The 27,858-nt window shown below is 33.3% G+C and overlaps 1 protein-coding gene across 2 annotated transcripts in view; it reads left to right on the plus strand.

Moving 5' to 3' along the window:
- Positions 1-27,858, plus strand: part of KCNH8 (potassium voltage-gated channel subfamily H member 8) — a 298,686-nt gene that overhangs the window by 262,492 nt on the left and 8,336 nt on the right. For both annotated transcript variants that reach the window (XM_036219525.1, XM_036219524.1), the window contains 4 exons: positions 3,167-3,205; positions 6,937-7,295; positions 9,095-9,201; positions 11,655-11,731. In XM_036219525.1, the coding sequence (XP_036075418.1) occupies positions 3,167-3,205; positions 6,937-7,295; positions 9,095-9,201; positions 11,655-11,731 (582 nt within the window). The remainder of the gene's footprint in view (positions 1-3,166; positions 3,206-6,936; positions 7,296-9,094; positions 9,202-11,654; positions 11,732-27,858) is intronic.

A 27,858-nucleotide genomic window follows, 5' to 3' on the forward strand; every position in this document is an offset into this window, starting at 1 on the left:
TCTTAATTCAAGCTCAATAGTAAAATTTTGAGGACTTATATACACGTTTTTTTTAAAGGACTGTGAATGTGCTTTGCTTATTTATAGCAGATTGTATGAGTACTAAGAGACCACTTTTCCTCTTCTGGTTCTCTAAGCCAATGAGCAGTATTTTTCTAATTTCGGAGTCCTCCCTTTCAGTTCCCACTGGACTCACAGAGTAATTTAGGTGTTAGGACAGGGAAAATAGAGGAGAAAAAAAGCTAGTTGGAAACTTTTTAAGCCAATTTCCCATAGTTAAGAATGTGTTTCTTTATCAGTCTTACTTCTGTTCATGATAACCTTGTGTCAAGACATATTCTTAGTTCTTCTTGCCCACACTTAACCTTCTTCTATTCTGACAGACTGAAGAATACAATTCTAAGGTCTGTGTGGGCTGGCCCTCAGCCTTCATTATTTCTCTCGAGACTTTATTACAACAACTTCCATTCCTTCCTGTGTGTCTGATTTACTTCCCTTTTATCTTCTTAACTTCAATTTTTTTTTTAATTATCCACATGAGAGATTGCCAGAAATTTTTCCTATTGTTTTAAAAGGTATAAAAATTTCATGTAGGAGGAACTCAAAACTGGTTAAGAGTGCTATTCTCAAAACTTTCAAAAACTTCAAACCTTATTCCAGTTCCTAGAACAAGAAAATAGTATTGATAAACATTTTCCTTCCAAAGGTTGTATCTATACATTTATTTTTTCCTGGGGAGAAAATGCCTAGATTTCATCAGATTTCCTGAAAGATCAAAGATCTGTGACTCAGAAAAGGTTAAAGAGATAACTTAGTATCATGAATTTTGGGTTCTGCTTTGTAGTAATCATCCATCAAACCCTGTGCCAGATTAAATTTCACAATACATCAAGTATTTAGTCTGCATAGCTTCTGGTAGAGGTTCTGCCCCTAACTTGATGCATGAATTAGGCAAGTTATCTCATCTTCCTAGGCTGCAATTTCCACATCTCTAATTAGGAAGTTGGAGTAACTCAGTGGTTTCAAACCTGACTTGCAGACCTGGGCCCCACCCACCACCAACTGAAAAAGACTAGCGGAAGTTGATGTTCTTGACTCCGAATATTTTAGGGACACTTCTCAAAATATTCTATTATTTCCCATGTGTGCAAACCATTGTAGCAGACATTCCTTAGGATCACTTCTAGCTTTAAAGTTCTGGTTTTCCTTTAAACCAGTATTCTCTGCCCTTGGCAGAATCTGGATCAGCGGAAGTATTATTCAACAGAATGAATATATCGTAGTACTCTTCTTAAATACATGTGATTACTATATGTAAATGAAATTACTTATTCAGAGAGACTGTCACAATAATGCTGGCTGTATGGCATATTCTGACCTCACAGGATTGCAATAAAAATTAATAGACATAATGATTGGGAAGTTTTTGTCAGGGTGCTTTACACATAGTGAACACCTAATGAATTGATAGGTGATAGAATGACAATAATAAGTGACTCTGGTTATGAGATATTGCTACCCAACATGGGCCAGGAACTCTTTAGAAATGCAGAGTCCCAGACCTCCTGATTCAGAACCTTCATTTTAATGAAATCCCAGGTAATTTGTGTATACATGTAAGTTTGAGAAGCACTGATATAGAAAAATAACCTTGGGATTCAGCAACTTGACAGAAATTATACCAGTAGCAAACCAGGGAGCTGGGAGTTACACTCAAATCAGAAGACGCTAATGCCACCGCCTTACACCTCAGAGTGCAACTCTGACCTGGAGCGGTTCAGGCTTCCTGAACCCACTGAGATGTTCTTTCTCTCATCCAAGCTGTAACTCAAAGCCTTTTAAAAACACTTTTTGTGTCTACCGCAATAGCAACGGCGCCCTAATTTTGTTTTATTTTTCACATTTTTAATTATTCAGCTGTTTTATTTGTCACTATTTAGGGCATTTTTATAAAACTTATGTCTACAATGCTTCTGATTAGTGCATATCTAAGCACCTAAGCAGATGTAGAATGGGTTGTCTGCTTTGATTAAATTAAACATTAATAAAACATATATTTGCCCAGCAATAATGATGCCGACATTTGTATAAATAATAACAGATCTATTTCCCTAATCATCTAGTGTGAAAAATAAAAGCAACAGTGCAAAGGTGACAGAATTACCAAATACGTCTCACTTACTAGGCAGATCATTTTTGAGTAGAAGGTTTTTGTTTTTGTTTTTTATGTGAATAAAATTATGTTAATTTGTAGCATCTATTACCACTTTAAAATGAAAGAAGCATATTTGAGCGAAAAACAATGTAGATGAGGCCTGAAGCATGTTTCCAGACTGTTATTATTTCCAGAGCTTCTTACATCATGGGAGGTACATGTTTTTTAATGTACTCGTCCACAGTACCATCATTTGATTTTATACAAAACATGTCCTGAGATCTACACTACACGTTTATTTTCACATTTTAGGATCTCTGAAATTGGGATCTGTCTTACAACTGATAGTATGTCACAATTTAATAGGCAGAATTTTTTTTTAATCAATGGATCTTAAATTCAATCAAATAAGGGATAGGATTTGAGTGAACTTAATTCTAGATCACAAGGAACATTGTAGTGAGTAAAACAAATGAGACAGAAAGGAGATATCACTCCCACCTGTATTCGAGTAAGAAGGGATGGTGGTTAAATAGAAAGAAATAAGATTAAGTTAAAAAAAAATTCCATGTGTTGCAGTTTTTACAGAGCCAGAGGAAAAAAATTATGGAAAATGAGAGAGTTTAGCAAAAGGGCAATAAAGTGGAAAAAGGGATATGGATACAAAGGAGAATGAATAAAGCATCAAAATGGAAAATACAGCCAATAAGCTCACTATTTTGATTATTATTTCCTAGGTATGATGTCCTATACTAGACGTTAAACTTGGTTCTTCCCTTTTTTTTTTTATTATACATGCTGGTCAGTAGAGCTCCTACAGGATGGGATGTAGGAGGTGTTTTTAGCATCTTTCCAGAGGCGTTTTCTCTTTTCTGGTCTACGCAGGTAGATCAGACACCCACCACACTCTGAACTTTCTTTCCTTTGCCTCCTACATTTTACCTAGTTACAAACCACTTGGGAAGGTTTAAATGATTGTTACAACTTCTGTTTGTTTGTTTGTTCTTTTAGGTGATATCAAGATTATCGAACAAATCTACTGTCTCACAGGTATGGCTTTTTCCAAAGAGCAAAATATTTTTCTAAAATCTGCAAGATTTTCAATAAATCAGTCTCTCCCCTTGAAGGTTTTATGTATTTATTTCTTGACATTTCCTAATTCACGTTCCAATGAGAGATATGCTAACTAACTTACTTTGGAGTTTGGAAATAAGGAAGTACTAAAATCATATCTCTATTTAAAGGTTTTATTGTTATTGTTGAAAAGTATTTTGTCACCAAGACCTGTCAGAAGTAGCAAAATCCTGAGGTAATGATCTTAGAAATACTTTCATTGTGTTTAAAATTAGCAGTCAAATATTTTCTTATAAGCCTCCAATGGATGGTACAACATGATTATTCATAATGTAAAAACTATGGTTCAGAGATATTTTGGAAGTATTTTCACTTGAGCTTTTACAACAGTCCCAATTTTTAATAATTCTCTAATTTCATAGAAAATTTTCCCTAGAAACAGTTATTTTTCAGATATATTATCTCATCTTTAATTATTGATAATCCTATGACGGGAACCCTATAAATGACTTCTTTTCTTGTTTCGTACTGAAGATGATGGGGGGAGCAAACAGGGTTTACTTTTAATACTATTGAGATACTCCTTAAAAGCTCTTAAAACATCTCAGTGCTCTCAACCAAGTTTCTCTCAGGCACTGGTTGTCTTTTTTGTCTTATCTCTGCAAAATCCCTCCTCAAGAACTAGCAAAATTGTCATTATGTTTCAACTCTTCTCAATAGGAAATCTTTCCCCACTGCTGTACCCATTTTCCCCCAGACCTTTCCTACATTCTATTTCTCATGGAAAGAAATTTAGCCTTCTTTTGGATTTTCCAATTTGAATTTCTCACCCCTTCCTAGCACTCTAAAAATGAACATCCCTCCCAAAAATATGACATCCTTAACTTTCAAAAAATAGTTCTTCTGTATAATTTAGGCTGAAGTTCATTTGCAATGTCAAAACCACCAGAACAACAGGGGTTTCAAGACAATAGGTGTTTATTTCATCTCATGAACAAGGTCAGAGATGGGCAATAAAAGAGTATATCAATAGGGTCCCAAAATTTATTTCTGCTTCATCATCCTCAATGTATGGATGGATTTTTTCTTCAAGATTTTCTCATTTTCTAAGATGGCCACTGGAGATCCATTCATTTCACCTAGTCATTAGGTGAATGATCAGGATAGAGCCTCCTCTCCTTCTATGAGCCTTCCTAGAAGTTATTTATAACCCGTCCACATACATGCTATCATCCTAGTACTTAGTCTCATGATTGAACCAAGTGGCAAGGGAAACTGAAAAAGATCTTTGGGCAAGGTACATTGTTAAGAGTTCTGTTAACTAAGAAAGAAGGGAAGAGTATGTAAAAATAGGTAACCAGTACTCTCTTAAGCACTTGCCCTAGTACAGATGTTTCTATTTTCTTCACGATTATCATCTTCATTACAAAGACAAGCATATTGCTAAGTGTGTAACTTTTATTATCTAAAAGCTCATTTTTTTTCTCACACCATTTCCAATTTACAGGTGAGGAAAACAAGGTTTTAAACAATTATATTACTTGACCAAGGTTATAGGACTTCCAGGCCTATGCGACCAAAGTCCACGCATTCGACCACTGGACTTTATTTCGTGTCCCCTTCAGTCAAGATAGGTCCAATTGAATCTAGTCATTTTTTAGTTCAAAATGACTATCCCAGCAAAATGTCAGGAGCTAAATTAGAGATTCTTTTGACTATGGGGATAAAAACCTTACTGCGCTCATGGAAGCAATCATCAGGAGAAAATAAAGGGGTGCATCGGAAGCGAAGGAATAGATAGATCTGTGGCTGAACTTTATGATGATGCATATACAGGTATATAACCAGCTACACAAACAAAGTGGACAGCTCTGTATAGATAGCCTGAAGAAAATAACTGGTTACCCCTTCATGGAGGCAGCATGAGGAGCTGGGTATTTAATAAATTTGGGTCCTGTCTGCAATGACAATAGGTGGTATAATTAATTCTTGATATAAAAATAATGTCAGCTGCCTTGATCACAAGAGTCAGCATCTAAGCATATTTTCTAAGGCACAAAGTCACTATGATAAAATGGGAGTAAAAAATTTAAACGAACTTGTAGAAGAACAAACACTCTAGGTTATTAGTCTGAGGAGTCTAGTAAAGCCAATGGAAACTCTCTGAAACAAAGGAATGATTAAATGACCAATGCAAATGTAAACAGACATCCAATTAGAGAATGAACTCATTGTTTTTTGTTTTTTAAATAGTCTGTTGTGTCTTTAGCTGGGTGAGCTAATTTTTCTATTCCACAATACTAATATACACATGTTCGCCTGTAATTTATGTGGGGTCTTTTTTTTTTTTTTTTAAAGCACGGCACTTTTAAATGCTGTGACAAACAAAAAACAAACCAATAAAAGCAATACCATGACTATGCCAATAGAAATAACTTATGGCTTCACCATTAGTTAAAATAATTGCATCTAGTTGAAAAGATAAGCCTAATAATGCAATATCCTCAAGAAATTTTGAGCCATTAAAGTTAAAATACAAAAAAAAAAAATGATTAGTAAACTAATTGTTTCACTTAACAGTTGGGACCTAAATTAAATGGACTATTGACTTTAAGCTACCACAGGTTCAAATTTATTTATTTATTGTTATATATATCATTATAAGACAACAAAATCCATAGACACCAATGAACTGTTTATTTAGACGAAATAATAATAATGAGAGCTCATAAAATTTAAATAGTATTCTTAGTTTTTTTCAGTTTGTTATCTCACCTTTATCAGAAATTATTGATGGGCAGGTATAAGTGATTGTATCTTCAAAAGAAAGTGAGGCACAGGAAAATAATTTGAACTTTTGGAGGATGAAAGTCATTTCTTGGGCAAAGCAAGAAACACAGACTCTTTTAGTGACTTCATTGAGGACCACTAGCTTAGCCTTTGCTGCCCTCTCTGTCCTGCCCCTCCAATATCACCTCAGTTGTCCTTTCCCATACTCTCTCTTGCTTCTTCTTAGCCTAAAATATTGAATGACCCCAGTCAAGAGTCCAGTGGTCCAAGGATGGGGCTTGGCAACACTTCCTTCTTCCTTTCCCAAAGCTCTTCAAAGAGAGATCAAATAGTTTACACCATTTTCTATCAACCAACTTATAAAACAAAAAGGAAAGCGGGAAACATTGTAGCTGAGAACACTGCTGATCTTATTCCATCTATGTGATCCAAAATAGGAAAGATTGTTTCTTCTCAAGGATAATATAATTTTTCTGATTGATCTCCACACCAAGTTCTCCTGAAGACCTGTAAATTTAAAATAACAAGACCCAAGACCTTCTAACAAAATTGAAAACCTCTTCATTCTTAAGAGGATGCTGTTATATACTATTACAAGTGCAGATGGATTTAAAATCTAGATACAAACCTGGTAAAATACACTTCTCACATATCTCCTCACCAAGAGAGTATAAAAAACTAAGAGAAGGGTTGGCGGGCTGACACCAAGAAAACCGAGAGGGTGAATCTGTGGAAGATCAGAAATGTGGAGACTTTTAACACCTTAGAATAGCTTATAGCATAATCTTGAAAGTCTTTAGTTTTCATAAGAAGTCACCAAGGGATTTGACTTTGTTCAGATAGGACCTCCAGCACGAATGATATACCTCTCAGATGATTTTGCAATCTGTACTAATCTATATTATCCACTCATTTAGTCGGAGCCCAAGGGAAATGGCAGTATCAAAAAGAGACTCCCATCCATTGTGGAAGATGAGGAAGAGGAGACGGAGGCAGAGGAAGAGGAGACAACCTCCCTGTCTCCCATCTACACAAGGGGATCCTTCTCTTCACACAGCAAGAAGGTTGGAAGCAATAAAAGCTATCTAGGTTTAAGCTTGAAGCAGTTGGCCTCAGGAACGGTGCCATTTCACTCACCCATCAGAGTCTCTAGTTCAAATTCTCCCAAAACCAAACAGGAAACTGACCCCCTTAACCATGGTAAAAGGAAAGAGAAGAACTTGAAATTGCAGCTTTCAGCTTTGAATAGTGCTGGACCCCCTGACCTCAGTCCCAGGTAAGAATTCACATTATATCATTGTTTCCCAGTTGAAAATGGATCCCTTTTATTCAGACTAGCACCTGACCAGTAAATTATTCGGCCATCGTGGCCCTTCTACTGCACAGGTTCCTTGCCTGGATTCTTTAGCTTTCCTGAGTTTTGTGTGTAATTTTTGCCTCTGTGGAGGTGCAGGTAGTATGGAAATAGTTTTAGTTATATTCTCAGAAGGGGCCATTCAATATTCAGAATTCTTTCTCAACTCTTTTCATCCATTTAACTCTACTTATTGTTATACATGTATACTTATACATGGTAATTTTATGATTTATAAGTTTACAAATAAAAGGGATAGAACAAAATCCATACATGTTATCCCCTCAATGCCTGATCATACCAAAAGTTTTATGGAGTAATGAGTTAAAGTTATGAAGGAAATAAAGTGTTGGTTTTTATTTTTTATACTGTTTGCTTTATCATTGTGGATGACTGAAGCTTAGTTTTATTTCTTCAGTAAGTAACATAGTATGGATCTATTTTTAGTTTTAAAAAAATCTGTTCAGGGTCAACTAAAGGTGATTGAGAAGGTAAAGAATTCTGACTCAGAATATGTGAAAGGAGTAGTCTGTGGTACATAAAAGCAATAACAAATTATCACATAACCACTGAGTAATAAAGAAGAGCAAGAAAAAAATACTGAATGCTTTCTACGTTTCATGTACGCTGCTAGGTAATTTCACATTCACTATTACATTAGTTTTCTCAGGAATCCTATAAAGTATTTTGTATTAAAACTTCTATAAAGATGTAAGAAGTAAAACTTAAAGGTTAAGTATTTTGTCCAAAATCTCAGTGATTAAGTTCTGAAATCTGGATTCAAATTCTCTTTTTCTACTAGTAGGTAAGTGATCTTTCTGATATACGACATATTTAATTACTCATTTGAAGAACACGATTTATGTACTAAAAAGAATATTAAGAAAAAATAATCAAAACAGGCTTAATGAAAAGTAGGTGAACATTAAATGTTCAGGAACTTTAGTTGGAGATAGTAATTTAAAAGCATTGCTTAACTCTCCTTTTTTCTAAATTTTTACTAAAATGAAAAATTAATTTTTAATAGAGGGAAATGTATTAGAACTCGAAAGAAATGTTTATGTACAAGTGATACTACAATATAAAAAGAACATATTTTTTCTTAGATATATATATATAAAAAAAAGAGTTTGAGGACATACTTCAAAATGCTAACAGTGGTAGTAGATTTTTATTTTCTGATTTTTGTTGCCTTTATGTTTAAATTTTCTACAGTAGACTCATTTTTTAATGAATGGGTTAGATATTATTTACCAAAGAAAGAAGACTACCTGAAGTTCTAATTCTTATTCTATCTCATTGCTATCCAATAGAAATATAATGTAAACTAAAAATCTGAGCCACATACATAACTTAAAATTTTCCGGTAGCTACATTTTTTAAAGTAAAAAAGAAAGTGAAATTAATTTTAATCATACATTTTATTTAACTCAACATGCTTTAGATATATTATCATTTCAAATGTAAACAATATAAAAAATTAGTAATGAAATAATTTACTTTTTTAACTAAAATATTCAAATCCAGTGTGCATTTCATACTTAGAGCACATCAATTTGAACTAGCCACATTTCAGGTACTCAGTAGTCTACCAGGTTGAATATCATAGCTCTAGAGTATCTAGAATTTAGAAATTTAACGCAATATTTTCAAGTCTTGTAGAAATGCTGGAACCTATGAATATAGAGTCACAACTAACCAATTTCTTTTATTATAAACAGAATTGTTGATGGAATTGAAGATGGAAACAGCAGTGAAGAGAGCCAGTCTTTTGACTTTGGCTCTGAACGAATCAGGCCAGAGACCAGAATTTCTCCTCCTCTCGGAGGTAAGTTCTATATTTAACTTCCTCTCAAAGGGCAATATTTCTTTTTAACTTGTAATGTTTGGCATAGGCACTTTTTTGCCTTCCCATTCTCAGAATATTCTCCATGTGATATAACTTTACCAATGCCATGGAATAATTTGATTTGAGTCTGTGCCATCTACTAGTTATTAAGATATCATTAGTCCAAGCTAGATGTCCTGCTATTTACTAGCCGAGGCAAATGCTATGTTAGGAGAATCAAATTTCTGCTAGTCATCAAAGGGTGACCGTGTTCTCCTATTATAAATGCAGACTAATCCACAAAAACATCACTACCCAGAGGAAATACTGTTTAGTTGTGCACGCTAGGAACATTGGTTATATTTAATCAATTTATTTGGTAAGAGGTTATGTACTTGCATTTTTTCCAGAGTTTAAACAACTTCAGAAGTATGTAAAAGGTTAGACATGGTGGAGAACTATATGAAGCACTACGCTTTAGTGAGTGAATTAATTGTAAGGGTAACCCTAAATAAAGCTCGGGCTTTCATTCTTGAGTTCATTGCCCATAAAGGAGTCTGTCAACATGATAAAAGCCAGAAATAACAAATAAATTCTAAAAAAGACACATCTGTAGTTAATAGATAGAAACTGAACAAATATTAAATAGGTATAAGGCATCCAAAGCAATTGCTAGTAAACTATCAGATGCAAAGCCAGCAATCCCCTGCCAACTCTCTCCTCCCCTTCCTGTCCAGCTCTGAAATTCTGTGTCTGGGTCTCTTGATTAGCAACTGCCTCCATGGGCGAAGCCAAGCATAAGAAGGACTTCTGAGCATACAATTCTAGGGGTATGTCTTCATCTGATAGAATACCAATATTCCGTATCAATCAATAATCCTTTCTAGCACTCATCATCTTGTGGGGAAATGGGAGGGTCCTTGTAAGTCTCCGTGATGGAGGGACCTTAGGAAGAGAGGCAGGAAGAGAAGGAGTGCAGTTCTCAGACAACAATCCTGATTCGTTCGTTCAATTGATTTACACAAACTGATGTTGATACTCTGCTTAGGGCAAGAGACACAGAAATAATAGTTATAGTCAAACTGGTATGATTGTTTGCTATAAAAGCTGGTGGTAGGTCCCACTTGGACATTTTCTTTGCTGGCTCCCCTGGGCCTAGAGATGATGCACAGAACCTCACCATTTCTGTGCACAGGTTTCTGGTTATATCCCTCTTAGCTTTCTCTTCTCCCTTTTCTAAACAACTACCCCTACACTCATCTATTCAAGCAACATATTTTCTTTTTGTATCTCCTAAATATCTCTTAGTTCTAAGACTGTCTTGTCACATTCATCTCTTGCCTGCATTGCTACCAAAGTCTCTTCTCTGATCTTACACTGTTATCCATACAGAGGGAACATTTTTAAAAATATGAATTTATTCTTATTACTCTACTCCTATGCTTGAAACCTTTAAGGGCTTCCTATTGCCCTTACTATGAAATCCAAACCTATTACATAATTACTTCTCAAATGTCTTTTTTCCCTGCTAGACTCTAAGCTCCATGAAGGTCAATTATATTTTTTTTTATTCGTTGCTATCTCCTGTAAAAGAAGCCTAGCTTATTGTATATAATTGCTTACCATTCATTGAAAAAATGGATTAGCTTTGCAAAATAGCTCTACAAAATGACTTCTTACAACGCCTCCACTTCTGATTATTTTGAGTGAATTTTTCTCCCACGAATGTTTTCTACCTGTAATTAACCAGAATTAGGATATTAGGATGATCATATCATAAATATATATATATGTGTGTATATATACATATACATTTATCCTTTCCACTCCAGCTAGCACTGATTCATCTGTACTTTTGTCCCTGACAGAAATAAATGCATTTCATTTGGAAGAATAAGGTATAGAAGTAGGGATAAGAGAACCAGGAAATGCAGGAAATTAACTTTTAGAGTGACATGGGGTGAGGCGAAAAACCTGCAGTGAGGATTAATACCTGAAATAGAGGTGGAAAGAAAATGCTTTCATGGGCACAGAATCAATAGCTTAAAAAAAAAAAAAAAAAAAAAAGAGGAGAAAAAGAACATTCTTTTTCTATGGCTTAGGGACTGGCTATGGTACATTTTTGGAGAATGGTCAAAGAAAAGAAAAGGTACCATCATAGAATATGATAGTAGCTGTGTTCAGAAGAAGGGGAGATTTGCCATGGACACATCTAATCACTGCGGTCATAGTCACTGCCATGATGTGCCTGGTTCCATGAAGTATATCATGTGCCATCTAGAGAAGTACTAGAAGCTTGTCCAATCCCAGGGAGGCAGAAAATAGAGTGTACAGACATCGGGAAATTTTAATGGTTGTAACTTGGGCTTCCTTCTCTATTCTTATTGCCCCAATTCTCATATATGAGGTGTATTCCTAAAGAACTCATTCTAGGTGTATATATCACTTTTCAGACCCAGAGATCGGAGCTGCTGTTCTGTTCATCAAAGCAGAGGAGACCAAGCAGCAGATAAAAAAACTCAACAGTGAGGTATGGAGATTTCTCTTTCTTTGGTCATGCTAGAGTGGTAAAAGGAGGTATAAATCCTAGTTACCAGCAGAAGTAGGATATTATATAGTAATTACAAGTATGTGCTCTGATGTCAGACCACCATGGATGAACTCTTCCTAAGCCTCATATGAGTTAAGTGACCTTTATGAAGTCACATACCCTCTCTTAAGCTCTATTTCCTCATGTGTATGAAGGGGAGTATAATTATGCTTACCTTGTAGTCCATTGTGAAATTGAGATAATCTAGGTAAACCATTAGGCATAAAGAAAGAATATAATAAGTGATAATTATTATAATTAGTACATTAAATGTCTTGATCTTTGGTTTAATTGGTGCTTTTCCACTTTTTTTGATGTACTTTAATTTTTAATGAGTTAAAGCAAGATCATTAGTCCACAGATAAATCAAAATTAATGAAGCAGAGAAATCAAGTGGCCTGAAACTCTGTTGGGTTCTCTGACACATACTTGCCGTACAACTTTGAGCAGTTTACCTCTGTGAATCTTACCATCTATTCATGTAACATAAGGTAATTTTTTAAACTTTATTGAAGAATATTTTACATAAGATATTTCAAGTGTACAAGTTAGTGATTTTTAGTAACTTTAGTGAATAGTTCAACCAATACCATAGATTAGTCTTAGAATATTTTTAACCCTTCAAAAAGATCTCCCATACTCATTTACAATTAATTGCTGTTCCAACATCCCACCCTAGGTAACTATTTTCTGGCTGTTTTGTATAAATGGAGAAGGTAATTTCCGAATTACTGTCTTAATTTATGCCCCCCACCCCGCCAAATAAAATGAAATTTAAAAATATATTTTTTCAGACAATGATTTAGATGTAAATAGTTTATTCTGGAGGTGATCCAGGAAGCAAGATGAAGGAGTAGAGAAGGCAGAAAAAAAAGGAAAGCAAAAAAATAAGAGTGTGTTAATGAGATGTTTAACCCTATAGGCAGATGGGGCTCAGTCTTGCTGGGGACCACTGAGAGACTGTGTAGGACAACTCTATGGGCAAGGACAAGTAGAGTCAAGGGTAGTTCCCGAGAGAATAACTCCCTCGCTCTTCAACAGAGACTAGAAAGACTCCTTAGGTGGGAATATGCAGAAAGACCTGGGCCTGTCCCTGGCAACTTCTAGGGTAGATCTAAGGCACCAACTGTATAATAGAATCCCCTACCAGGACTGAAGTTTTAGATCATCTTATGAGATCCTGGCAGAAAATGTAACCAATTGATGGCATTGATGAGATTTGAGAAAAACAAAATTCATATAATCATAATCAGTTTCCAATATTTGTAATAATGAAAGACTGAGTAGCTTGTCATAAAGTTCAGAGGTTTTTCTTAAACCTATGTTTCTTCAGCTTGGTGGAGATTTATATTTTACTATTATCTCTCCTTCTAAACCTGTACTCTCTAGAAGTGAGATTATTGCTAACGAGGAGTAAGAGGGCCAAAGGGCAAACAAACAAAACAGGAACAGAAAAACTAACTGGATGCAAAGTTTTTAAATTGCAAGGACTTAGCCATACACTTTCATTAAAAATACACCCCAAACCCCAAAACAACATGAACTTAAACATCTTTTTGGAGAACTGGTCATTAACCTTCTGTTGAACAATTTCTTTTCAGATATAGGTCTCAACTAAAACCACACATTAATACCATTTGAATTCTTTCCCTCACCATTAAATGATCTTCCCATTAAATGAGAAGATCATTTAATGGTTTTAAGAACTGACTAACCAATATCTTAGTTCAAACACAGGAGCTAGCAATTATTCTGGGGGGTGAGGGGCGGGGGTGAGAGTGTTGATATCTTCACCTTTTGAAATGTAGATAATTTTTGCAAGTTACATCTATAAATCTACATACTATATGATTTTCCTTTGACAATGTGAGACAGTGGTAGATGTTAAAACAGATAACCACTTGAAAAACAATTTCCCCATTGTGATTCTGTATTCATTATTGCTTTTCCAGTGAAATGACATAAATCTTTTTATCTTGTTATATGCTGAAATTTTTCGAAAGAGCAAGATAAAATACCAACGGTCCAATTATCCTTCCCTAAAGGATTAGTTTTTCTTTATAGGAAAATATCTGATTTCTTCGTGGTTGAAGTGCAAGTAAAAAATAAATAAATCTTATCCTTTACGCATAATTTAATTTATATATAATTTGACCCTTTAGATAGTGCATTAAAACCTACTAAGACAGGCAGAATGAAAGTATAAATTGGCTTTAAACTGTAAAATTATTTCCCTTCTCACCTCTTACTTGTTTTTCACTCATATATCCTACAAAGTAGTGTTATTTATAAAGCAAAAAAAAAAAAAAAAAAAAAAAAAAAAATATCTGTTAAAGCCCAAGCCTAATTTTTCCATTTTACTTTTCTACTACTCAAATGGGTGATCATTTGATTGTTCTATTTTTATGTTGTTGTTTATTCTATTCTTTGGTTAGGTGTAAACAAGAGAAGAATTGATAATAAATGTGTGATATACTACATGATAAAAACTCTGCAACTAAAGGGTCAACCCCCAATATATGTAAGGCACATTGAGCATCACGTAAAGCTGAGAGTATTGCAGAATCCACATTCTGATATTTACTCAAACATCTAAGATGTAAATTATTCACCGATATATAGACTTTATAATCACCTGGTTAAATACAGAACAAAAATCAGAAAAGGAAAAATATTGGTAAAACCTACATTTGCAGAACAGTTAAGAGAGTTTAAAAGATATAGGGCAGCTGCTAATATTAAAACATTTTTGAAAACATTGCTATTGCTTTACAACAGAGGGAAAAAAAATAGTGCACTTGGAATTGTTTAAAAGTAATAACAAAACATCACTGTAGGGGCCATGGGCTGTGTAGGTCAAATGCTCCATTTCTGAAAAGGTTTGTAGGTAAGAGTTAGAGTGTTTTCTCATTTCTGAAACCCAGCTGACCCAGAAATACACTGTAGCAAAGCCAAACAAGGGAAACTGTGTGCTCTGTAACAGCAGGTATAAGGCATAAAACACATTAGTAGAGAAAGAGAATGAGATTTGGAGAGACACAGATATTTACATCCTTACTCCAAAAGTTAACTCTGACTTCAGCAAAATGTTTACTTTTCCTAAATTCAGATTTCTCTTCTATTAAATGGTAATAAAATTTTTAATAAAGCATTGTGAGAAATTAATACCATATATAAAGCACCAAGCATGATGTCTTCCCATGATGTCAAATGCTCATTTCCTCCTCATACAAGGTTATGCTTCTATTAAACAAAAGGTGACTCTTAAGTTAGCTCTTCATCCCAGCCTGTTGCTACCTAACAGTACCCAGTGCAGTATAATAGGAGAGAGTTAGTCAGTGTTTATGAAATAAAATGAAAATGGATGGACTTAAGGGAAACATTTGATCACGAAAATGAGTACTTTCACCTGAGACTTTCCATTTGCTATGAGAATACTCAGCATAAAATTAGAATACAGAATGATAGGGCAAATTATTTATATGTCAGTGCATCTTATTTTAGCTAAATAATTTGTGTCACTGTATCAATGTAACACTTATTCTGTAAGATTTATAGATGTAAGGGCGAAGATACTCCGTATGCAAGTTTAATAATGCTATTATTACATTAAACATATAAATGGCAAAATGATGATTAAAACTAGGCAGAAAAGAACCTGCCAAGCTTAATGAGGATAATCATAGACAAATCTTAATTTCCAAAATGAGAGAATGCAAGCAGCTTGTGAAATCAGCCTTGCTTACCAGAGTGCACGTTGTTTGAATGCACCGATCGACATTTTTTAGCATTTCATTTTGTATATACACAAAATAACCAGTTAGTATTAGGCTATTTAATACACATTGAGTCCTAAGCATTTCAAGGAAAATGAAATGTATAACATGCCTAAACAAAATGTGAGCTTTGTAGAAACACACTATATTGACTTTTTTTAGGGAGAAGTCTGGCTTCTTATACTATTTTTTAACTCCTTTTTAAAACAATTTTATTGAGATGTAATTAACATATGATATGATTCATCCATTTAGAGTGTGCAATTTGAAGGATTTAGTATATTTGTAGAGTTGTGCATCTATCACAATAATCAATTTTAGAACAGTTTATTAACCCACAAATAAACTGTATACCACATACCCATCATCCTTAACGCCTGTAGCTCCCTGCCCCCATGCTCCACCCTACCTAGCCCTAGGCAACCATTAATCTACATTCTGTGTATATAGATTTCCTTATTCAGGACATTTCATATAAATGGAATTGTATAATATGATCATTTTGTGGCTGACTTAATCACTTAGCATAATGTTTTTAAGTTTTATCTATGTTGTAAAGTACTAGCACCTGATTCCTTTTCATTGCTAAATAATATTCCACTGCATAGATATACCACATTTGTCTTTCCATTCATCAGTTGATTGACGTTTGAGTTGTTACTAGTTTTGGGCAAATATGAATAATGTTTTTCAGATATTGTTTTACGATGGCTACGCATATAACATTGTGCGTTTATGATGTTATTCACATAACACTGACACAAGTTTTTGTGTGGACATGTTTTAATATCTCTTGAGTAATTAAGTGGAATTTCTGGATCATGTGGTAATTCTACATTAAAAATTTAGGAATTGCCATACTATTTCCTGGAGGAGCAGCAGCATTTATAGTATATGAAAGTTCCACGCTATGCTCTCCTCTTCATTGCCAACAATTTTTATCTGTTATCTGACTTTTTTATTATAACCATACTAGTGTGTGTGAAGCGGTATCTCATTGTGGTTCCCATATGCATTTCCTTGATAGCTAATAATATTGAGCATCTTTCCATGTGTTTATTGGCTATTTGTACATCTTTGGAAAACTGTCTGTTCAGATCCTTTACCCATTTAAAAATTGGGTTGTCTTTTTATTATTGAGTTTAAAGAATTCTTTATACATTCTAGATACAAGTTATAATTTATAATTTTCTTCTCCCATTCTTTAAATTACACTTTTGTTTTTTTAATGGTTTCTTTTGAAGCACAAAAGTATTAATTTTGGTGATATCCAGTTTATCTATTTTTTCTTTTTTTTTCTTTTATAATTTTGAGACCACATCTAAGAAACCATTACCTATCTCAAAGTCATGAAAATTTATTCCTGTTTTCTTCTAAGAGTTATATAGTTTGACCTCTTACACTGATGTCTTTATCCATTTTGAGTCAACCTTTGTATATGGTGTGAGATAAGGGTCCAATTTTATTTAATTTTTCCACATGGATATTTTGTTGTCACGTTATCATTTGTTAAAAATACAATGCTTTCTCCCACTGAATGGTCTTGACACTCTTGTTAAACCTAAACTAACAATTAAGGTGAGGGTTTATTACTGGGCTCTCAATTCTATTCGATTGTTCTATATATCTATCCATATGCTAATACCATGCTATCTTGATTACCATAGCTTTGCTGTAAGTTTTGAATGAGAAAGTATAAGTCTTCCAAATTTTTTCTTTTCTTTTAAAATTGTTTAGACTGTTTTGGGTCCCTTGAAATTCCATATGAATTTGAGAATCAGCTTGTCAATTTCTACAAAGAAGTAAGCTGGGATTATGATAGGAAATGTGTTGACTCTATAGATCAATCTAGGGGGTATTGTCATCTTAACAATATTAAGTCTTCTGATTAGTGAACATAGAATTTTTTCCCCATTTATTTAGATTGTACTTTAATTTCTTTTAGCAATATTTTGTAGTTTCCAGTATATAAAATGGTTAAATTTATTCCTAACTATTATATTACTTTTGATACTACCTTAAATAGAATTGTGTTCTTTATTTCTGGATTGTTTATTGCTAGTGTACAGAAATGCAACTGATTTTTGCATGATTATCTTGTATCTTGCAACTTTATTGAACTTGTTTAGTAGTTATAATTTTTTAGTAGATTATTTGGGATGTTTTATATTAGATTATGTCACCTAAAAATATGGTTTTATTTCTTTCTTTCCAATTTGAATGCCTTTTATTACCTTTGCTTGCCTAATTGCCTTGGCTAGAACTTACAGTACAATATTGAATAGAAATAAAAAGAGAAAGCTTTTTTTTGTTCCTCCTTTTGGAGGGAACTCTTTCCGTCTTTCACCATTAAATATGATATTAACTGTGTTTTTGTTTGTTTTTATAAATTCCCTTTATCATATTGAGGAAGTTTCCTCAAATACTGGTTTGTTGAGTGTTTTTGTAATGAATGGATATTAATTTTGTCAAATACTTTTTTTCTGCATCTATTGAGATAAGATGTTGTGGGGTGTTGCACTTAATTATATTGATATGGTGTATTACATTAATTAATTTTTGGATGGTAAGCTAACCTTGCATTCCTGAGATAAATCTCACTGGTCATGGTAAAATTCTTTTTATATATAGCTGTATTCAATTTGTTAATATTTTGTTGAGGATTTTCGCATCTATATTAATGAGTTATTGATCTGTAATTTTGTTTTGTTTTTTCGTTGTGATACCTTTGTCTGGCTTTGGTATCAGGATGAATTAGGAAGTGTTCCCTCCTCTTCATTGTTTTGAAAGAGTTTGTGAAGAATTGCTATTAACGTTCCTTTAAAAGCTGGCAGTCATCTGGTCCTGAGTATTTTTCTTTATGGAAAGTTATTTGCTTACTTTACTTGTTATAAGTATATTTAGATACTCTATTTTTTCTTTAGTCGGTTTTGTTAATTTGTGACTTTGTGGAAATTTGTCCGATTCATCTAAGTTAGCTAATTTGTTGGTAGTAGTGTTCATAGTATTTCCTTGTAATTCTTTTCATTTCTGTAAGCTCAGTAATAATAATATCTCTTCTTTCATTCATGATTTTAGTAATTTGAGTCTTGTCTCTTTTTTTCTAGGTAAAGCTTTGTCAATTTTGTTGATATTTAAAAGAAAACAAATTTTGGTTTTGATAATTTTTCTCCATTGTTTTCCTATATCTATCACATTACTTTCTACTCTGATACTTATTTCCTTTCTTCTACTTCCTTTGAGTTTAGTTTGCTTTTCTTTTTTCCAGGGCCTTAAAGTAGAAGTTCAGGTTGTTGATTTTAGATTTTTTTTTCTTTTTTGATAGGCATTTATAGCTATAAATTTTTCTCTATGCACTGCTTTAGCTGCATCTCATAAACTTTGGTACATTATGTCTTCATTTTCATTTATCTCAAACTATTTCCTAACTTCCTCTGTGATTTCTTACTTGACTCATTTATTATTCAGTATATGTTGTTTAATGTCCACTGATTTGAGAATTTTTCAAATTTCTTTATTATTAATTTCACTCCTTTGTCATAGAACACACTCTGTATGATTTTACTCTTATTAAGTGTATTCAGGTTTATTTAATGGCATAGCTTATAGTCTAACCTGGGCAATGGTTCATCTGTGCTTGAGAAGACTGTATATCTGCTGTATATCTGCTGTTGAGTGAGCTGGATATCTGTTAAATTTATAGCTATAAGTCTGTAAAGTTTAAGTTTTGTATTTCCTTACTGCTATATTCAGTTATTCTGTTATCGAAGATGAGATATCACAATGCCCAGTTATTATTGCTGATTATGTATTTCCTTCAAAGGTGACATTGTTTTTCCTTTATGCATATAGGGCTCTGTTGTTCTGTATATATACTTATTATTATTAACATTTCTTGTAAGATTGACCATGTTATATCACAAAATGTTCCTCGTTATCTCCAGAAACATTTTAAAGTCTATTTTGTCTGATATAGGTAAAATCATTCCAGCTTTCTTATTTTGCTATTTGTATGATATCTTTTTTCATCCTTTTACTTTCAACCTACTGTATCTTTGACTCAGAAGTGCATCTTCCATAAGCAACATTTTATCAGTCTACTAATCCTTGCCTTTTGATAAGATTGATTAATTCATACATATTTAAAGTTATTAATGTAGTTTAATTTATGTCTTTCATTTTACTTTTATTTTCTATTTAACTCATGTATAATTGTTTCATTTACTAATTGTGGGTTTTTGATATTATCAAATATTCTTTTTAAGATATATTCAAACACTTATGATGGTTAGTTAATAAAATTATATAGACAAAGAGGCAGATGTTTCCCCACTTACTTTATATAATTCCAAAAACATATAAAATGCTTAAACATTTTTGTTCTTTTCCAGGCAATTTAAAATTTTAAAAATTTAGAGAATAATTTCTCTGTGGTTAAACACATCTGTTGTATTTTGCTTAGAATTAATTCATATTCTTAAAGAGGTACATTGGTTATTAGCATAATAAGACTCTATGAATTCCTGCATTAAAGAAACTAAATTAACTTGTTTTTAACCTGCATTGACTAAATTCATTTGCATATGTATCAGTTTAATGACAAAACAACTATTAACATTTCATTTCCATTAGCATATTATGGAACAATATGGGAAGCACTGGGCTAAGGAAGCAGCCTTTTTCTGGCATTACCCAAAATCCTTTTCTCTCTCTTCTTGCTTTATGCTGCTGGGAGTCACTACTTGGTTTTGCCCCATTTTATATACCAGGATTTATTTGCTTGTTTATTTCAAGTTCCTTTTGGATATTCTCAGAAAATGCTTGCTTTTTTATTTTGCAACTGCTTAAAATTTGCTTCAAGTACAAGGAATTGGCTCATGGACTTATGAATGCTGAGGAGTCACAAGATTTGCAGTTGGCAAGCTGGGAATCTGGGAGAGCCAATGGTGTGGTTCCAGTTCAAATCTAAAAGTGTGAGAATCAGAAGAGCCAGTAGTACAAGTTTCAGTTCAAAAGTCAAGTACATTCGAGATTCAAGATCTATTTCAGTCTGAAAGCTGGAGAAAAACATGTTCCAGTTTAACACTCAGATAGGCAGAGTTCCCTCTTAGCTTTTTTGTTTTGTTCAGGTCTTCAGTTGATTGGATGAGGCCCACCCACAGTAGGGAGTGAACTGTTTTAGTCAATGTACTGATTCACATGTGAATCTCATACAAAAACAGCCTCACCAGCATACCCAGAATAATGTCCAGGTATCCTATGGCCTGGTCAAGTTGACAAATTGACAATTAAAATTAACCATTACATCCATCAAATGCCTTCAGTTTGTCACTCCAGTGACTTTCTTCCCAGTTTAAGTCATTGGCTTGTTTTAATGTTTAAACTGCTTTGGTGGGAATAATCTTTTCCTGATTGGACTTAATTAAAAAAAAAAAAAAAAAAGATTTCTCTACGGCAAAGATATCATTTTCTCAAACTCCAGAATTCAGACAAGTATTTCAGTCTTACCCTGTACAACTCACATATTGTAAGTTATACATTCGTGTGATGAGCACCAGAACTTGGGAGAGCCTTACTTTATTCTTGACACTCATTACTGAGAGTCTCACTGAGCGAACTACGATGAGCCTGTTTGTTTCATTTGACACATTAGCACATTATTAACTTAAGAGAGATGAAAAACCTATTTTTATCAACTTGTCCTCTAACATTTTTAAAGCAAAGTTCATGTTGCTAGTGAGACCAACAGAAAAGCATCTTTTTTTTTTTCCAGAAATGACTGTGTTTGTATTATATTTTGTAATTGGATCATAGGTCATGTCCTTTAAACATATCTATTCCAATCATCTCCTTATATCCACTCTTTTCCTAAGATTTTAAAAGATCATTTTATATAATCACTAAGACTATAAGTCAAATTTCAAATTTTGTTTAGGAACATCAACATCTTTTTAACTTTTCTCTCCTCATTTTCAACCTCCTCAAAAAAGGCTACTAAATGTGTCTGAAATATTATAGAGTTCAACCATTCTCTGAAAGGTCATAGGGTAAATTATACTGAGGTAACAAACTCCAAACCTCATTGTTTAAAATGTATTTCTTCTTCAAGCAAAATGCCTAACACTGGTCAGCAGAAGAGGGCCACCACCTGAAATGTTACTGATTGGTTACGTTCCATTCAAAGGGAGAGCATAGGAAATGAATTGGCTCAAAAAATAAACATAACATTTCTGTTCACATTTCATTAATCAGAACTAATTACATGGGTACAATTAATTTCAAGAGGCAAGAAAGTATAATCTTCTGAGTATCCCAGAAAAAATAAGAAACTGGTTACCAGAAAACACTAGCAATAGCTACCACAGCACCCAAAAGTTAATAAAGAAACTTTGTCTCCTTTTTCTTTTGCTCAAAGTTGAATGCCAAAATATCCCCCAACTAAATGTATTATAGAATATCCAAGTAAACAGATACAGACAATGAAATGCCTTCTGCTGGAAAACAGAATTTTTGTCAATGTTTAGGTTATACTTGACAAAGCTAGTAGATAAGTTTTAAATTTTGTCACTAGATCGGATCAATGAAGTCTGCTTGAGTCAAAGAAATTGAATAGTAATAACAGATTGTTCCTTAATTAAGGGTTGTTTTACTACTTTTCTAAATGTCTATGAAAATTCAGGATTCTATTAATAAAGTTAACAAGAGATATGAAAAACCTATTTTTATCAACTTGTCCTCTAGCATTTTAAAAGCAAAGTTCATGTTGCTAGTGAGACCAACAGAGGAAACCTATATTAGTAACACTTTATGGTAAAGTTCATTCTTTGGTCTTTTGAGTTAATGTTACCATTATATCTTTTCATTAACAATTAGTTTGACTAAAACACACTGAGAGAATTGCCTGACCATCCCAAGATCTGACTGTACATTCTCTTCATCATGATCATGCATAGTTCCGTCAGTTCTCAAAAATGAATATGAACCAAAGCTGCACATTCACTTTTTGACACAGAAAAACAAAATACATTTAACTATTAGAAAAACAATTCTGTTTTTTTTTTCATTTTAATACATACATGTTACTGATATTAAGGCCAATTTTTTATGAATACAGATTTCTAAACTGGAATATATATAACTAATTTATGATTTGGAGGATGTTTTTTGGTTATTTTCCAGTTCTCAAGCCTCTAGGCATAGGCATATTTGTAGCTCTCATGATAATTTTACTAATAATAAATATAAATAAATAAAATACTAAAGAATAACGAGGATCTCTCAAAAAAAAAATAAAGCCACTCAAAAGTTTATCCTTTTCATGTATAGATTTAAAATACATGTGACTTTTAGAGATTAAGCTGTTCTCGTCCTCTTTGCCTATGATGACTTATATATAGGCCTTTTCTCATCTTCGAATAGAAGAACTAAATGAATATATTGGGCAGGTTCAAAGTGAGACCAATGCGACACTCAAAATGGAAATCTGAGCAGAGTTGAATAAAAGGAGTATTTACAAAAGGAGTAAGCAGAGTGTAGGGAAACCACAAAGGATGGAACTGCTCCTCCTACCCCAGGGCTAATAACAGAGGTTCTTGAACTACAATTCTTAGGTCTGAAGGGGCCAGAGTTGAGAGTGGTTACAGAATCTTGAGTTAGAGAAAGCTGGGTGGAGAAGATCACAGGAGCTGTGATCTTTCATTGGAATCTTCCGTGAACTCCTTCCCACCCAATCTTGCAGGGAAGCAGCCAAAGGGAACATACTCTGACTGGCCTCTGTCTCCTACCTCCCTCCAGTCTGCTGTTAAGGCCAAACCCAAACAGAAGCCAAAGAGCCAATGAGCCTGTTGATGAAGTCTATCCAAGTCAGCCTGTGAGGAGAAGCAATGGTTGGAAAGCGGATCTATTCTAGAGATGTAAATGGGAAATTTTCAGTGAAATGAGTTACTGTGTTTCGAACCAAGTGCAGAAAAATTTGAATAAAATTTAAACAATTAGTTATTAATTGCTTATTACTAATAGTGAGCCAGTTGTGGTAGCTAGCTATTAATTGACTAATTGATAGTTGCAGAATAACTAGTTATTTTTAAAATATGAATATAAGCATCCCCCATATCTCCTAAATAATTTGTAAGATTATATATTTTTAAAAGGATATACAGCTCTGCCATTTTCTGATTATCGATAGGAAAATTAATTTCACTAATTAATTCAATCCAATAATTACTAATACTGTTGCTATTTTTTTATAGGATTTTAGAGTTGGAAGGGATTGCAGATGACTTTTTTCTTTTTTATCTTCTCCCTGGCACAGGAATTTCTCTTTTTAAAAATGAGAATACCATATATCTTTCAGAAAGGTAACAATTCCTTTAGTACTGATTTCACCTCCAGTCTCCTATGCTTTTTTTTTTAATTCTTCCATGGTAAATCCCAATTTCCAAATTCCTTCTCTGAACTTCCACACTTGGCATTAGATACTTGTTTTTATATAGTTTTATATTATATTATTTTATTTATTATATTATTTATTTTGTGTACATTTCTTCCTCAAATAGAGCACAAGGTTCTTGAGAACTTGAATTACATCTCCAAAAAATTCTCTGAATTTCCTAAAAATAGTAATAATAATAAAAATATTCAGACTTTACCAAAGTGCAATAGAGAATGCCCTGTATCTCAAGTAACTCAATGTTCGAGGCTAGAAAATAAATATACATGAACTTGAGAAAGCCTGGATTTTTTTCAGTCTTTTTATTAGAGAACAATAAGACACCTAGAGAAATGAGGATTGGCATTTCCCATTCATTTGTGCACAATTAGAAATAAACACAATATACATAAATCAATACAAAATTTGTCTAATTTCCTTTTTGTGCTGATATGACCACATAATAGTGTAGAATTTGAAATCATTAATTGTTATAAACAATCGGTAAAAGAATTCTTCTGAAACAAATAATTAAGCAACCTATGCTTGATATTATTGGAGTTTCATAATGTAGTAGAATCATGACATCTGAAAGTTGAGCGATATCCTAGAGGCCATCTATTCTGACTTTTTACTTAATGCAAGAATTTTCTTTCTCAGGTTATTCTTAAGAAGTTATTTTGCCTGAATATTTTCTGTAGTAAGAAGCTCATCATATCTTAGAGAAATCTATGCTGGTGATTCTCAAACCTGATCATGCTTTCAAATTCTCTGGGACTATGTTTTTACATAACTATAAGTTTTTATAAATTATTATATATAAACTAATGAATCAATATGTTTAAATAACTATTTCTGCAGCCAATAGATTAACTGAATCTCAGGACCTCCAGAGTTAGCACTGAACGTGTACATTTTTAAAAATTCTCCCAATGCTTCTGATGACAACCAACCATGACAAATAGTGACCTACCTCATTTTTCAATTACTTGAACTGTTAGAAACCCATTCTCTAAATTTAGCTGATATAACTCTTTGTAAAGCCTGTTATTCATTTTTCCTACTACTATCTCTCTTGAGTTACATTAAAAAAATCTACATAAATGATTTTAAAATGAGAATGCTTTAAATTTTAAAGGGAGCTAATACTTTTCTTCCTCCCACTCTGTGGCATATTTTCTTCTTCTATAGATGTTCTCTCTTCTTTGAAATTTTACTCTTCTAACATGAAATCAAATTCTTCATCATCATGATCAACTTCCTTTGTCTTGGCCCCCTCTGCTTGACTCAATTTCTCAAAGACAACCATGACTGACTCCAGTGTCCTACAGATACTTCCAGAACATAGGTTATTGTCTGTCATAATGTTTAGCTTATAAAAGCACCTCAAAGTCTTGTATTTGTTCTCTTTGCTCAGAAAGCTCTTTCCCAAGATATTTGAATGAATAATTCTCTTTCCTTTTTCAAGTCTATGTTCAAATATCAACTTTGCAGTAAACTCTTCCTTGACCAGCCTTTTTAAAAATAGCAACCCCCAGCTGAAGGAAGCTGGACTTTGGATGGTAAACACACAATAGAATATATGCAGGTCAAATTATAATGTTCACCTGAAAATTATATAATTATATTAACCAATGTTATCCCAATAAACTTAATTTTTTAAAGATCGATTAATTAATTAATCAATTAATTAAAATAGCAGCTCCCTTTCCCCAAATTTATTTCCAAATTTATTTCCCTCATAGTCCTATCAAACCTCTTTTATACTACACAGTTATTTATCTATATTTTTCATTGTCTTTATCCCCCCATTAGAATGTCAGTTATATGAGTACAACATTTATCTGCTTTTTTCTCTTCTATGTAATTGCCACATAGTAAATACACATGTATGATTAATGAATAAAAGATGCATGGATTACCTATTATATCTATTTTAACCACCAGACACTAAGACATTGAATAGAAGAGAAAAATGGAATCTCAATTTTGAGTTTGAAGAGACATTATAAATCCTGACATGTAAGACACTCTTATCACAAAGGACTAAACTGAGGCCCAGAGATAATCATATATATAACAGAAAGTGTTACAGAAAGGTCTAGAAACAATACTTGAATCCAGTTTAGAAAGTTTTCTTTTTATTGGGTTAGCTTTGAAGAAGATCAGCCATGGTCTGTATTGAAAAGATTTCCTTCTGAAATATCAAAAGCCCACATGAAGACTTGAGTCTTTGGTTTCTTAAATTATATATATGTGTATAATTTATATATTAGGTGTTCATTGTGATTCTTGTTTGGGGGGCACTAATGTGTCTTGGCATGCTCTCAAATACTGGGAGTCAACAACAACAAATACAGCAGCCTCAACAATCACAAAACTCAAAATACTCAAGACTCCATTCCTAAACTGTAAGAACTAACAAGTGAATTCAGTGAAGTTGCAGAATATAAAATCAATATACAAAGTATCAGTTGCATTTCTATACTCTAACAATGAACTACCAGAAAAAAAAATACAAAGAAAACAATTCCATTCAAAAAGGAAAATTACTCAGGAATTAACTTAACCAAAGAGGTACAAGACTTACATACTATTAACTACAAAATATTGTTGAAAGAAATTAAAGATTAAAATGGAAAAATCAACTATAAGTTTGCCAAAGGAATTGAGAAAACAGCTTAGACTAAATTTTAAACTCTCACTGTAAGATCAGTGTATGAGAAATCAAGCAAAAGGACTTAGATCTATAAAAATAGAAATTAATCATTGATACTTTGGAGTATGAACCAGATGCATTGGCATCACTGGGCAATTGCTAGAAATGCAAAATCCCAGGCCCCACACTACAGCTACTGAATTTGAATATATACTGTGTCAAGATCTCCAGGTGATTCCTATATACATTAAATCTTTACAAGCACTGTCCTATATAGTTGATATTCGAGAAGAGACAGGTTTTGTTTGGTGTTCACTGATAGCAGTGGGGATCTCTTAGCCAGACAGCAATTTAGATACTAATCAAACTTTGTCACAGGAAGCAGGAAAATAGATGAGAAAAGCAATCAAAGGGTTGATAAATAATAGATTACCATAGTACAGCTAAAGTAATGAAGTTGCGTCCAAAGGCCTGAGCTTGCAGAAATTCAATGAAACCACTGGAGTAATCACTTTCAAGAATATAATTGGTCATTTTGTATTGGTAATGCTAGACTTGTAATTATTCTCTTGTTATAATTTAAGATACATTAGATGCACCTGCAAAAGTAAAATCCTTGGTACTATTCCTGAGTGACCTTGGATAAGCCACTTCACCTCCCAACATTCTAGTCTCTCCAGCTGTAGACTGGAGATTTACAACCTTCGTTAGTAATGGGATTGAGAATCTCATTTGGATAACATTTATGCAAGTGCCAAGTATGATTATTATTTTAGCTGACAGATAAAAAGACTGTCACTTGTTTTTGAATGCTTTGCAAAGCAAAAGACACAAGGATAAAATTATGCCGATCGTCTTTTTTGTTTTGCCTGCTTATGGTGTTTGATTGAACTTGTCTGAATCTCATGATAAATATGCAACTTAACAAAGGATTAAATGAAAGACCATTTAATTACCTGAATCAGAGCTTGTAAAAATGTATATGTGTTCATGGCAGGGGGAGAGGATTGGTGTAATTAGTACCCCTGAATTTGGGAAAATTGTGTCTAGCAGGAAAATGTGTATATGTTTGGCAAAAATTGAGTGACAGGTCAAGAACTCTTCAAGCTAAGAAGATTACATCAACAGATGCATTCCCCATCTGCTCACTGAATGCACAAAAATGGAAATCACATTTTTCTCTATTTATCAACTGAAGTTCCAG

Source organism: Rousettus aegyptiacus, unplaced genomic scaffold, assembly GCF_014176215.1.
Source record: "Rousettus aegyptiacus isolate mRouAeg1 unplaced genomic scaffold, mRouAeg1.p scaffold_m13_p_4, whole genome shotgun sequence".
In the NCBI taxonomy this organism is placed as follows: domain Eukaryota; kingdom Metazoa; phylum Chordata; class Mammalia; order Chiroptera; family Pteropodidae; genus Rousettus; species Rousettus aegyptiacus.